Source organism: Struthio camelus, chromosome 2 (assembly GCF_040807025.1).
Source record: "Struthio camelus isolate bStrCam1 chromosome 2, bStrCam1.hap1, whole genome shotgun sequence".
Taxonomy (NCBI): Eukaryota; Metazoa; Chordata; class Aves; order Struthioniformes; family Struthionidae; genus Struthio; species Struthio camelus.
Window position 1 is genome coordinate 74,954,461 of NC_090943.1, and position 15,398 is coordinate 74,969,858.

The 15,398-nt window shown below is 36.8% G+C and overlaps 1 protein-coding gene across 4 annotated transcripts in view; it reads left to right on the forward strand.

The window, feature by feature from the left end:
- CTNNAL1 (catenin alpha like 1) overlaps positions 1-15,398 on the forward strand; it is a 60,465-nt gene that overhangs the window by 5,632 nt on the left and 39,435 nt on the right. For all 4 annotated transcript variants that reach the window (XM_009682474.2, XM_068936301.1, XM_068936300.1 and 1 more), the window contains exon 2: positions 11,244-11,433. In XM_009682474.2, the coding sequence (XP_009680769.1) occupies positions 11,244-11,433 (190 nt within the window). The remainder of the gene's footprint in view (positions 1-11,243; positions 11,434-15,398) is intronic.

Genomic DNA, 15,398 nt, shown 5'->3' on the forward strand with positions numbered 1-15,398 from the left:
CTAAAATAATTGAGGAAAAAAAAGTTTGCCTATTTTGATTTTTATCTGCCCTTCTTCCACATTGTGCATCAGTCATATACATTCTGATGCTTGAATGTCTGTAGTCATAGTAGTGTGTTGACTACAGGCACGTTTACTTTGAACATTTGGAAATCAAATACATTATTTTTTGTTTCTTTACAGACTTTACAAATTAGAGAAGTGTCTCTAATATGTGCTCTTATCCTTCTCTGACTAACATTCTTAAAACTAATGAATATGTGCAGTCTCATTCCCTTCCTGAACTTCAGTAGTCAGTCCAAGCTCTCATCCCTTTCAACTACTTGCATTTCCTATCCAGTAGACAAACTGAGAGATGTGTTCTAGCAAGTCCCTTGCTTGTTTTGTTTCACTAGGCGTTTTCTGGTACCTCTAGGTCTTTCCCTTTCCCACCTCCAAAGTTTCTTAAGTTGTTGGCTGCTCTTGTTCCTATATGGTGCCTAGGCTGGGGCTCAGATCCTTCAAATCTTTTTGGAGGATGGGAAAATTCCTTCTTGAAAAAAGTAGGATAATCTGTGTTTACCTTAAACTCCTTGCTTTCTGCTGTGCACCTGAGAAAAACGTCATAAGCGCTTCTTTTAAAAACCTTCTTGAGTGCCAGTCTTTATCCTTCAGCATCTTTAAAAATTCTGGTAACTCACAAATCAACTCTTTGGGAAGCTACTTTTCTCCTTTTCCAGTATTTTCTTCTGTGTAGGTTAGTTTGTTGGTCACTTAAGACTTGAGACCTGTCACTACGTCCTGTTAAGTAGTAAATCTGTGAATTGCTGCACAGAGACTTGTGTCGTAACTTGTACTGAGTGAAGCAAACCTCCTGTTAAACTCTTTACTATACATTCTGTACTGCAGATAAAACTGTGCCATGGATGCAGAGTTACACAAGTTAACTCTGCAATTACATCTGCAAGCATATGGTGTGCTGCCTTTGTAGAGAGTTCCACCTCATTACTTTCAATTAGTAACTACCTGGTTGACTCTCCTTCCCCCTCTGATTGCATAGGTTTTGTGGATCAAGTTATAAGCTTGTGTTCCGTGTTATGAAACTCTTCCTCCATACAAATGTACTTTTTCTGGAAAACTAGGCTTGCGGAAGTCCAGCTGTTATTCAGAGGAGGAACCTGCACTGGATACTCTGTCCCTTAAGGAGCCTGCTTCTTTTTCTTTGATTTATGCATCTGAGTTTGTCCTCTCAAATGTAGGTTTTGTGTCATTCTGTAGGTATTCTATCAGTTGCCATACATTCTTTACTGTATCTCTGGGCTAGTGTAGTTCTAGCTTTCTCTTTATTGAGGCTAGTTTTTAATTGGCAACTGTTTAATCATTGAAGCAAGATTGCTATGAAATACTGAATGGGCAACAGATACAGCTATTTACAGTTGCGTTTTTTAAGGTATGTTGAAGAGCACGAGAGTGCTTTACTTATTTCATTGACATGATTAAAATATAATTTCCTAGTATTAGAATATCATTAATAATATTCTACTTTATGAGGAAAAATTACATTTGAATATTTTATCACATGAATAGTAGTATTGCCATGAAACAACTATGAAGTAGTCGTAGGTTTTTTTCTGTTACCCCTTGGATGGTGAAAATGACTTTAACTTAAACTTACCTTTTCTGTGCGATGCACAATACCTTATTCTGATATGATAAATGAGTTAAAGTAACATGTCAAAAAGCTGAAGTAAGATACTTTGTATTGACTTAGCTGAAAATCAGTTGCTCTTTTTTAATAGAATCTTATGTTTCAAAGATCTGATTTAACAGCTTTTCTATAGATGAAACACATTTTTGTAGTTCTTGGAAAGCAACCGCCTTCTGTGAGCATTAAATCACAACTGCCTCACAGTGATCCTGCAATGAAAAGAAGTAGACTAGCTTTCTTATTATTCAGAATTGTTAACAGGTGGTTTTAGACAGATTAGCTGCTAAAATCTCCAAAGGATGAATAATGAATTAATGACTGCAAACAACTCTCATTATAGCTTTATTAAAACTGCTGTATGGTAATATGACCCATTACTTTCTACATGGATGTATTTTACTTTCGTTAATTCACAGGTTAAACATAACCCTTACTGGATAGAACCTTAAACAATCATTGTTACTCTTTGAGTTGTGTTGTACTTGATTAATAGCCTTGTTCAAAACTAGTGGGGTTCCTAAGTAGCAGTGATAGAATCTGGTCCCAACTCATAACTCTTAATCCACTCTATTACAAAATAGAGTATTACAAATAGTGAATGACATGCTTTCTTATTTTAAACATAAAATGAATTATCAAGTGGTAAGGTAACTCTAAACACAAAGTTACAGAAATCATATGTGAAAAATGCTGAGGTTCTTTCACAGGTATGTGGAAAAATTACACAGTCCGTTTTGTCTTTGAGCAACATTTTGTATTGACTTTTTGATTAAGCAGAATGAATATAACCAATTAGTATGCTAAACACATACAAATTTTTTTTTTCAACTAAGAGTAAAGCTAAAAATGGGGTCTGGTAGTTTAATGTAGTAAACCCTATGTTTTTTATTCACAGGTGTCAACAGTATTTAGAGGTATAATATTGTCCAAAGTTGCAAGTGCTTGAAATGCAGGCAATAGACCAGTGTATGGAATATTCCTTTTCGTTATCAAAGATTCTGCATTGCAACTTGGGGATACGTTTAAATATTCTTAAATCTTACAATTGAATGAGTTTTTGTTGATCTTGATTGTATCAAGAAAGCAATCAAAAGAATGAACAGGATCTTGAACGAAAGTGAATAAGAGAGTGGTTCCTGGATTATGCTTTTTTTTGTTTTTTTTTTTAACTCCTCTGGGTGGATAATAGTTTCGTTTGCCTAGCCTTTTCCAGAGCATGTTTTACTTCTCTATTAATTCCTAGGTAAGTAAGTGCTTTTCAAGAAGAAATGAGGTGTTATTCTGAATTTAAGTAGTACGTGAAAATGCTGCTAAGGAAGCCTTCTCTTAAAAAAAAAAAAAAAAAAAAAAAAAGACTCAGAACTTTCCTGTCTGCAATATCTAGTGCAAGGCAGTTTGAGTAGCTGATATTCACACCAGTGAAACTGCCTGTTGATGGAGCCAACAAGCAACTTTTTCCACATCTGGAAGACCAGAATATTCCTGAATTGAACTGAAAGAGTTCTCAATTGCAGGCAATATCAGTACCTTGTTTCTATTACATCCTTTATTACAATATCTGAAGTCTTAGTTCCACAAAAGACGCTTTTATTGAATAAGAGAAGCTCAGAACTGGCTATGAATGATATAAGCATACACAGACATTGTTTGCACAAGCAGTAAAAGTTTAGGTATCATAAAAAGGCCAGTTAGGCAGGAAAGCCACAGTAATTATTTGCCATTCAGTCTCTGGTTTTGGGGTTTATCTGGTCATGTTAGTAAATTGTTATTTCTGAGACTTGCATCTCTCTGGTGCAGAAAACATGTCTGCATCTGTTTCAGCCACTTCTCACAGAGTACGTTTTAAACAACAAACTTCCCTCTTAAGTTGGTTTGTTTTCTTAAACTTGCTTAAGCACAGGATCTCTAGGTGCAGAATGAAGAAGGGGTAATAGCTTTAATTATGAAATCTGCCTGTTCAGGTAAGAATATACTGAACTGGAGGGCAGTGGGAGAGGAGGAAAATGATGTTTTGATGGGTTTTACATCCCTAAAACAGATTATTGGGTCTGTTAGCTCATGTTCACATTTTTAGTTATGCAATCTTGCACTTCATCAGAACTTAAAGACAGTAGTTAGAGGCTTGTTCACAATGAAAAGTACATTAAATGTCACTTTATTTTTGGATACGTTTTAGGATAAATACATATTTTCTGATGTTCCTTGTACTTGTTGATGCACATATATATTCAGAGTTTAAATTGGACGTTCATTTAAAGATTGATTTTTTTTTACCAGCTCATAAGTGTCCAATTGCTCAAAAAGGTGCAGGCTTCAGTCTCTAGACTTCCATACTTATTTCCAGAAGGAGAAGGAAACTGGAACTTGGATTATCTTGAAATCAAGATTTTTATCATCCTTGCTCATTTCTGTAGAAATTCTGAAGACATCTTTTGTGGGGAGAAGGTAGGGAAGTTCTCTGACTTATAAGGAATGTAACAAGTTAGTTTCTGTTTATGGTTACTGTTTTGATCAACGATCAAGTCACTGAGCATTTTTCAAAGATCCTTTTCCTGCTTTCTTCTATGTGTGCAAAGAAGAAGGGGAGTGCCAGGCATTCAGGTCAGTTTCCATGTACTTTTCTGCTTCATGTCAGTGAATCATTGGGGAACCCTGGTTTTTAAGGAGCCTATGAAAAGTGAATATTAAAAATGTTAACTACAATAATATTATTGTAAGGGAGATATGCTTTTTTTTTTAATGAGTATTTCAAACTTTCAAATGATATATAGGAATTCACAGATTGAAAGCAACTGATCTGTCAGCTATGTTTCATTTTTTTTCCAGAGTTTCCTTTCTCAACAACTTGCAAAAAAAAAAAAAAAAAAAAAGAAAAAGTAATCCCACTGAAAATAAAGTTTTCAGAGCTTGCCTTATTTTCTCATTTAAAACAAAAAACCCACTGGGAGAAATAAATTGGTGTCATAGAAACACTGCATTTCAGGTGAACAAGTTCACCTGTATCTTCACATTTTGGATAATCATCTTTTTGATGCTATTTGGTTTGTAAATCAAAATTTAAGGAATGCTTGGTTTTCTAGGAATGCATTCATCACAGAGAGAACCATATTCACTACCATAGTGTGATCTTGCTATGAGCTGAGTCCTTTTGCTTAGTCTCTGAACAATTATAAGAATGTGTAACAAGTGCGTGGCAATAGTACTAATAACTGAGAAGATATGTATTTGAATTTATATTTGAAGTTGAGTACTCTGACTTTGCTGGCAAACTTTACAAAGAGGGATATGATGTAGGTCTTGACACCTAGACCTGAAAGGTGAAGTCTGTGCTCACCCCTTAAATATTTAAGCCTATTGAAGCTTTTCTGAGTGAGGAAACTACAAATAAAGCTTCTTTTGTATTAAAATGAAATATCACTTGCAGCTAACCAAAAATCTGTGTAAGAGTTTAATACACCTAGTGTCTCACCTGCTTCTTTTATTCTTGCACTCTTTTCTAGGAGTGTATGTTTCTCCACTGTAGAAGATAAGATACTAGGTTAGATGGACCACTGATCTGACTTGGTAGGGCTGTTCTTGCGTTGCTGGTCAGCTTCTCATCAGTGCATGTTGGATTGTGCCATCTTTCTTTTCGAAGATGGCTTATCAGCTTGTTAGACGCTACACAGGAGTGGCTGTCAGAGGCTTCTCCGAGTATGTTGGCATTTGCCCACAGATAAGTGACCAGCTTATGGGTTGATAAGGTGTTTTTTGTTTTTTTTCCTTCCAAAACTTTAAAAGTTGAATTCCTACAAAGTTTATTTGTAGGAAAATCCTACAAGTAAAAACTGGGTAGGAAGATGCGGCCTTCAGATTCCCCCAAACCTGCGCATTAGCCAGACATCTTTAAAATACTTGATAAGGCTTTCATTAATGCCTGGACAGGCATCTGATCTTAACAGACTTTGATTTCTGGGACAGATAAGCAGATAGTCTTTGTCTATTTTTCCAGATTCCCCCAGGCTCCTCTTTTGTGATGAGAAGTCTACATGGCAATTCTGCTTGTTGTCCTTTTGGACTGGATGTCTAATACTAGCTGCCACTTCTGTGCACTCTCACATCTATACTCATATTCTGTAGCAGATGGAGGTGTCAGGATAAGTGCGTGCTGCTGTCTGGCTAAATGAGGCTGTGAAGACCTGTGTCTGCATGTCTTCAAATAGTACTTAAGAGCTAGTGAGATACAGTAATTAAAACAATATTAGAAGTAGTTCCCACTCAACTCAATATGAACTACTAAAAGTGTGAGTGGTTTGGGGAAGGCTGCTTGTTTTGACCAGCTTTGCTACAGACGCTATCAAATGTGGCAAAATTTTCTTTACAGCATGCTTCTGTTGTAGGTTTTATAGCTTCTTGTCTCACGTGTACTGCTACTGCCCTTTCTTAGCAAAGGCTTTCCATTGTTGTCATTCCCTTATTTTCATAATGGTAGAAAATTCCTTTTTATAAGATAGAAAGGAGAAAATACACAAAACAGAAGAGGAGCGAATACTACAAGACTATAACTAGTCCTCATTATACAGAGAAAATAACTTGGAATATTTGTGTAGCAAGAAGAGAAAAATATTTTGGTTGAAGCAGTAACAAATGCAGTTTGTGCAAGTCTAAATCATCCTATGTACAGCATGGGCAGTTTCCCAGGGAGGTGTTTGTAGAGTGCCTTCCAGTGTAACTTCTGTTTTTGTGGGAGTGGCTGTGAAATAGCTAGGTTTCCTTTGATGTTATATATAGTAGTCTATAAATACTCCCTGAAACTAAGTCATGTAAGGATCGCTTAATTCTGTCATGCAAGACTTGATTACACTGATTACATTAGAATATTTTTAGCTAAGCATGCTGTCATGTGCTTTCTCTGAATGAAGGCTCTTCATTCAGAAGGCTCTGAAAACAGTTGTTTGTGAACTGTCACAATTGAATTTATTTCCATAAATATAAGGTGTATCTTACACTTTGCTTCAGGCTATATGTTAGTTTCAGTAAAAGATTTAGGAAAAGACCATTTTTTTAAGGCTGCTCATAACAAATGACAAAAGATGTAACTGACAGTATACTGAGAGACAGCATATTCCTATTGATTTGGAATCTCAGATAAGCACTCACTCCATGGGAGTAGCATAAGAGCCCCATTCAACAAAATATAAGTACCATCAAAAAGACTGATTCCTTTCTAGCCCTTGACCAGTACATCCTAAAGTAAACAATATACCATGCATTTCTTTTGCACAGAAAGAGTTTCAGATAATCTTTTTGCTTGTTTACGCCTACCCAAACACCACAAAGGCTAGTGACTAAATGATACGACATCTGAAGACCACAAATTAAATATTAGGGAGCATTAAATTTGAAGTAGAGCCTAGATCATGTTCTTGGAGTCATGGGGATCTCTACTTTTAAAAAATCTGGAAGAAACACAGCTATAATAGTTCTGATGAGATGGTAACTGGATGGTAGCTGCTGGTCACAGTAGTGTGAAGGAAAAAGTAATTCTTTATAATCTGAAATAGCCTCAAATAATAAAAGGTTTCACTAATTTGGTGTCTGATAGGCTTTTAGGGTATCTTTGGAGGAAGATTGGTTGGAGAGACAGTTCCTTGACAGTTCCAGGTTTCTTGTGCCTCTTTGCTTTTTCTCCATTTAACTTGTCCAATTTTATACCTTTGATTTAAATGTTGTTTAAACATCAGGAGCAAAAAAGTTTTGCTTATTCTTCAGTTTAGAAGTCTAGCTTATTAACCCTGTAATGCTAGTTGCTAAATTGAATTGTATGTTTCCCCTTCCCTATCCCCCCGATAATACTGCTTAGCGATTTTTTTTTAAGTCTGATCTAGTCAATTAATCACTCCAGTCATTATTAGCATTACAGTTTCCATCAATTTGTCACATAATATACAAGTGAAATTCCTCTCCTTGTTCAGTTAAGATCTTGCTTATTAGTCCTTTAACTTTGATTGTTAATGAAAATGTTAAGTCTTCATTGAGAAGTCTGAAACTGCAATTGCTGTTGGTGTGAAATATGATATTAAAGCAAATTTTCTCCTATGCATTGTGCCTCAGCTTTTTCATAACTTTATTTTAAATGGAGGATATTCCTGAGTATTTCCTGTTATTTTTAACACTTCTTGATGGGAAGAAAATGATATTTCTCAAGATTACATGTTCTTGTTGTTTACACAGCTGTATTCTCTGCAGGTGGCAGGTTATGAACAGCCCATCTATTTCCGAAGACCTTTTCTCATTCCAGTTACATTGTGTTTTACATTTGGTGTATGTCTAATTCCTCCTTTTTAGAACCAGAGACAGCCTTTTCTCCTGTAACTGATGTTTATTTCATGCCATTCTCTACCTCTTTCTTTCATCCTGATTGACTTATTCCTATTTGAGGGCTGTTTGCTACTTACATCTTTATAACTAACCTCCTGTATAAATTTTACTTTATTAGCACAGTGTACATTCACCACATCTAGTGACATAGTGTTGATCACACTTTAAATAGATATTATATGAAGTTGTTTTTGTTCTGATATGTTTCAAACTCCTTGACTAACCTTTTAGTGCTTTTCCAGTATTTGTTTTTCACTGGCAACCAATATAGCCTTTGATTTCTCTGGAAAAAATAATGTAGCTCAACAAAGTTCCTTCCATTCCAATGTTAAGATAGTTACTGTAGTGGCTCTAATTTTTAGAAAGGATATTGTGCAGCTAAGAGTTCGCTATTCCAGAAGGTAGTTGCAAATCATTAGCTGCTGTGAGTAGATCATAGGTTTCCAAGCTCAGATTATTTGCAAATATGAGCTTCTTAAGTGGGTGTCATAGGGTAGCTGACACTGGTGGTGGTACCTGCCAAGAAAACTGCTGCTTTTTACTCCATCTAGTGAGGTGGGGAGTGTTTTTTGTAGGGGAGTGTCCTTTCCTGAAATCATATAGAACTGCTGTTTCCCTATAAAGGGAATGCTAAAGAAGTGGTAGAATTTTAAACTTCACCCATATCTCTCTTAAAAGTATTTCTGAAAAGTAACTTAAAATGTGACATCTTAGTGATTTTATGATTTACATGTCTCTACAGTAACATTTGGAATTAAAATGCACTTAATGATTTGTAATGGATCATTTCTTTCATTCTGCATTGTTATTTTCATATTTTTTCAGTGTTATCCTGAGCATGTTCAAAGGATTTACAGTGCAAGAATTTGGGAGAACTGCATATTACAGCTATTTTTAACCAAGTATCAATTTGATATTGTTAATTTGAATTTCCACTGATGATAATTGTGTGTGTGTGGGGGGGGGTTTAATTCGAGTATGGGGAATATTGCTTCTACTATAGAGTGAACCTGAAGGTGTTGAGATGTTTGCTTAGTTTACTCTTTAGTAGGACCCTGTTTTCATCCTAACCTGGTATTTTTCAGTGGCTGAGCATCAGGGGCTCGTAGGCTTTGGGGAGGGAGGTTAGTGAACTGGTATCTTGCAGAAAAGATCCATTCTATAAACCATAGAAAATAGCCTTCCTTTAGAGCTTATTGCTTGGGTACAAGTCAGAGATAGGAGGGCATATTTAAGATGGCAGTGGGCAGAAGATACATTTCTACAGTGATATGTTGTACTGGTACAAAATGTTCTTCTATCCCCTTAGCAGTCCTTGGAAAGGGGAACACACTTTATCTGGGAAGTTCTTTGCTTTCTCTGGTGTCTTTACTTTTGTCAAAAGTGCTGTGGGGTTTTGTTTGTTTTCAGTGCAAAGTGCCCTACAAAGTATTGATGCTTTCCATTGCAAAGGGGTTAACACTGCTAGTTTAACCAAACTAGCCCCATGACTTGTAAGGCATTCACAAATACTGCAACATTTACCAAGAAATACAACTCATTAAGTGATGTGGCAGATGAAAGACTTGGGCATTGATCAAATGATGAAGTAGAACAGTTCTCGTACTGATTCCTTCTATTTCCTCGTTTCTGATGTGAATGTTACAGATGCAGCTTTTGTACTATTGCTATACCATAGGCTAGACTGGTAGGAAGAATGAAGGAGTGAATGGTGTGGGATAAGTCAGCTGTGATTAAACTGACATAGCTGAGGTGATTAAAAATGTCAGCAAAGTGATCCATGCAATTCTGAAATTCCTTCAGTGGAGACATTTGAGCCCCTAGGGTTGTAGTACTGATGAGCAGCCTTACAATGTAGTTCTGCAAGTGTTTTAAACTGCACTGTTGTCCATCTTTCTCTCTCTGGTCTGTACTCTTTCCCTTTTGCCACCAAAACTATTCATACAGCTATGCAGTGAACTGGACCGGGAAACTGATTTGGAGTAAAACTAAACTAACAAACATTACCTTCTCCACAATTCAGTTTTAACCCATATCAGATAAATTCATTGCAAATATGAGAGAGGAGGAGAACGACAGGCAGGACTGCCTATTCCGGCAACAATGTTCGCTTTTTTGCTGGTTTAGGATGCTTGTAACTACGGTGTTGGGCTTCTGTCCTGCATCTCAGAAAATTGGTGTCATACCAAAAGTGTAAAGCTGCTATGCTGTTTGTAGTTAGTTAATTCTGACTAACTGAAATCCTGCACACTATTCTCATGTTTCTTTTTTGCCTGGGTTGAAAACCTACTTCTGTAAGCCTGCCTTTCTCTTTGGGCGGGAGAGGGTTCTCTTTTTGTTAATTTCCTTGTATTTGGTGTTCTGGTCAAACAATCTCTTACAGACTGCATGAGCCAGAAGGTGATCTCTGGTCAGTGTGATCCAAGAACTAGCACAGTGTACTACAGGGCAGAAAGACTGATACAGAATGCAGAGTTTAGAATAAGAATAACCCCAGAAATTGTTTTACTAACTAACATCAAAACAGCAACCTCTTCTACATTCCAGAAAAAGCACAAGTAATTTGGGAAGTTTAACTTACGAGTACAGTGGATATTTTAGTGGGGAAATGGATGGAATAGAAAAAGGTGGTTTCTAAAAGGTAAATGATTCTTCTTTTTATTTAAGGACTGTGTTATTCCTCATTCCTCCTTAGTCTGTCTTACTCAGTTGGATAAAACATATTTTACAAAGGCTTCTTTCAGTAATAAGGGCTTGACTTTCTGAGTCCTAGCTGATGAGTGTGTATAGTTACCTGGCAGCACAAAAACTTTGCAAGTTTTCTAATGCTGGCAAACCTAAAATGATGTTGGTATGCCAACTAGTAGACTCCAGCTTTTACTGGGTCCTTCTTGATGTGAAAGCTGAGAGACCTAGAGCAGTTTATTTTAATATTGCAACTGGGAAGGAAAAATCTCTCAATTCTTTTAAGAAGTGAAATGAGCTGAGATCACAATAGATGAGCAAACTTAATTATACTCCAACTTTTTTTTTTTTCCTGTGGAAGAACTTAAATGATGCTTCATGATTCAACACTAAATTTTGTTAGTAAGGTGTACTAAAAATCTATTACTGTGTTCAATTCTCATCTTGCTTTTAATATTGAAATTGAAATAGCTTGTTGCATATAGTTCTAATAACTAACTCTTGTTTACAGATAACTACCCTTATTAATTATAAGGATAAACCAAAGCGTTCAGACAAGACTCTGCAAGCAATTCAGCGAGTGGGCCAAGCAGTTAACCTGGCAGTGGCAAGATTTGTTACCGTAGGTGAAACCATAGCCAACGAAAATCATGAGTTGAAAAAGGAAATGAGTGTTGCTTGCATTGAGGCAAAGAGAGCAGGTATGTTGTTGTTCAATAAACTTGTAACCTCTTGTGTTTTGTGCAGCTTCTGGTTCTCGTATGTTTAGTGTCAGGAATAATGTAAGAAATTTAATCGGTTGTTTAATTTAGTTTGACCCTCTTCTGCTGGTTCATTTGAGGCTTGATTTATTACCTGATCTTGTCACTTACTTAAATATCTGTCATTTTATGAGCAGAGGATAGAATTGTGTGGTAGCTTTTATGTGATCTCTTGCCACAAAGAATTACCTGACTGTTGTTTGTTTTGTGATGCCACTACAGACAAAGAGCAGAATTTTGAGAATATGGGTTTAGAGCTTACTATTGTCAAGCTAAAAGTGGAGTATTTCAAGTAATTTTAGTGTTAGACTGTTGAGGTCACTGCATTATAAATCTGAATGAAGGTCAGTGTCAACCCATATTTTATCAGGACTCAGTAAGTTGACTCACCCTGGTAAAAATGAAAATCTTAGTGTTTACCTTTTTGCTGTATCAACTTCGCTGCAAACTCTCTGGATGCGGGGATTGAATTTGAAGTCCAGACAATGCCCCCAAAACCCTTTTCTAAGGAAATAGTAGGTTACAATCTCTGGTACAGTAAAAGAATGTCAGTGTTATCCTCGAAACTACATTCCTACATATTAAGTATTGTTCCTTGAATGATACTTTAGTGATAGCAAATGCATATTCTTAGGTCTGGAGTGCAGTCTTCAAGAGGGTCACATCTGAGAGAACGTTCCTTTTGGTGGTGGTGGGTTTTTTTTTTTTTTTTTAAAGTACATTCAGATAATGGGGAGATCTGCTTGAAGTTTTTCCTCCTTTAGCAGGTAGAAGTAACTACAGGTGTGTGACGGATTGTATCCACTGAAGCCACAGTAAGCAGAAAGCCTATCTTGAGCTTCCACTTATTTGTTACCACATCAACACTAATGTCTTTTGGTAACTGCAGAAAGGAGCAGTGCTCCACTCCAAGGGATGGATTACTGTTCTTCAAACTGATCCTTTAAGACAAACAATGGATTTGTGTGTGGTTTTTTGATTTGTTTCTGTTTTTTAAATTAAAGCTCAAAAGCCTGAATGTACCTTTTGTTGTCCTCGATGATATATTTCTTGCTAAATCAATGTGTTGGCCCCAAACTGTTTGGGATGCATACATTAACCTATTCTACCTATGTAGAAATTTATTTTTGTGCCAAAAAACCATGATATTGACAAGTTGAGCATGTTACTGTAAGAAGTCCTCTGAAAATCCCTCAACAATGAGAACTTCTGTCTTGAGACATGCTGATGATTAATGACTTTCTGTGATTTGAAGGGCTACTCTAAGTCAACTTCTGAAAATTCATAGTCCCTTCAGTAGACTTGGCTGCAAATAAAATGTCCTAATTTTCAAAACATTCCATTTGCTATGTAAAGTGTATGTTTCCCCTCCAGAGATCCAAGTAAAGTCCTGACAAGCCTGAGTAACCAAAGTTTACATTGATAATCTCAACTGTTAGAAGACCAAAGCAATCTGAACCTCCATTTCTTGTCTTGCCAGTTAGGTTTGCTGTGGCCAAGTGCTCTTTTTCTTTCTTTCTTTCTTTTCTTTCTCTTTTTTTTTCCTTTTTCCCTTATCTGTGTATCCAGGAAGAGCTCAGAATCAAAACTAGGCTTACTGCACTGTTTTCTTTTACGAAATGGTTATACTTCCTTTATGTCATAAATTCTATTTCCTGTTATCCAGTGATGTGCCTTAATCTGGAGGAGTGAGGATATAGACTGTTTAGTTTTCAGTCAAGCCTCAAGTTTACCTTGGCAGGGGTCAGTTATTCTTTCTGAGCTATTTCAGATCTAACTGAAGACTTGCATAGAATATTCAGTATACCGAACATGTTTGCTGCCTGGTTTGTGGGGGGGGGGGGGGGGGGTTTGGCGGGGAGATTGTTTGTGGTGGGTATTTAGTTTTTTTGTTTGTTTTCTTGGGGGGGGGGGTAAGAGTTCCCACAACATTCTAGGAACTTGCACCAGCCATGGCTTACTGCTTCATGCACCAGCCCTTATTCTGGGGAAGGGAAAGGATTTGTGGGGAGCTGTAGTTTGCTTCAACTATTTGAGTTCTGTGAGGGAAGATGTGGACCTGAAAACTTCTTATTTTACCCTTGCAAAGCAGAGATGAAATGAAGGGAGAAGTAGGTGAAGAAGAAGCCTTTCTAAAGTAAACTTTGTATAAGTGGTAACTGCTTCTTGTCGACTGAGATTGCACTAGGCATTTGTTTTTTCTTTATTTCCAGTTGCACAGTCATAGGAAGCAAAAAAATTAAGAACTATTCTGAAACCAGTTTCCTATCACTTCAAATGTTCTACGTTGTAAAAATTATATATACAGTAAAGCAGTGTCAAGCAGTAACAATAAAGTGAAGCTTATGTGATTTCATGTGTAAAGCAATAGCTTAACTCTGTAATTCTGTGTTAGAGAAGTTTTGTTTTTGCTGTAATAAAGTATTCACAGATGTGTAAGTAGCTAAATCTGACCATTTCCTGTCTGTCTGTGTTTGATTTTTGAGGTGTTGATCTTCCATGTTCTCATAGCATGGGCAGTAGAAAGCCCTTGCTGTTTAGGAACAGATTCAGGACATTCTTGGAATGAGATAGCTCCACAACATCCTCCGCAGTGAAGACTAGTACAGCAGAACTATTTATACTTCATTTTAGCCAATACATAAGATGCTGCCTAAAAAATAAAGGGAGACATGAAGAGCAAGAAAAATAACCACTAGGCATATAAGATATGCTCTAAATTCTTCAGTATTGAAACACGAAGTGTCTTAACTACAAACAGAAGTATGGAGTCCTTAAATTCATTGCGTATCCTGCAGAAGCTTTGAAGGAAGAAGAATGTTGTATCTGACTCATGAACGGTATAAGCAGTGATCTGAAGCGTTTTAGACTTGTTATGACCACATCCTTGCAATAAACCTTGTTATTTGATTGAGTGAAATAAAGTAGAATTATAAAACAAACACTCCACAGGATCTTGTAACAGATTTTCCCTAACACTATTCCTGCACTGTTTCAGTGTTTACAAAGGCAGTATAGCAGTGGAACATATCTCAAAGAAGCACGTTTCTGGATGCGTGTCTTTGATTCCCCCTCCCACTGCCCCCAAAACAAAGGAAAAACTGGTTAATTTAAAAGAGAAAACACCTATCAAGAATGAGTTAGTGCCATAACACTTTTCAGTGTTTTTGCCTGTTGAATGTATGTCCATAAAGGAAAGACAGACAGTAAAATGGAAGCAGTAAACAGCTTTCTTGTATTTTTGCCTTCTCTTCCTTATTCTTTCCTTAGAGAAGGAATAAATAAAAAGACTAAAAAGCAACAATTTAAAATGAATAAACAGAATAATTTAGGTTGGAAGGGACTTCTAGAGCTCATCTAATCCAGCTGGTCCAGTTAAAGCATGATGCTCAGGGCCTTGTCCCATTGAGTTTCGAATATCTCCAAGAATGCAGGCTCTGCAACATCTCTGCACACCTCTCCCAGTGTAACTCTCTGCTGGTAACTGACCACCAATTGGACTTTGCACCAATCTCTTGAGCACAACAGTCCAGTTTTCCATCTACCTTTTTGTTCACTTATCCAGTTCATATCTCACAAATTGGCTATAAGGACACTATGGGAGACCACGTCAAGGCCTTGCTAAGGTCAAGATGCACCACGTTCATTGCTTTCTTGCCCACGGTGAGAGAGATCTCATCATAGAAGGCATTCAGATTGATCAGGCACTATTTGCCCTTTTAAGTGCAAGCTGGTTCTACCCAATTGCCTTTTTGTGCTTCCTATGGAAACGGCTTCCAGGATGATTATGTTAATATTCCTGGAGACTGAAGTGAGGATGACTGGCCTGTAATTCCCAGAATTTTCCTCCCTACCCTTCTTGAGGATGGGTGTGATAATTGACTTTTTCTATTATCAGAAATCTC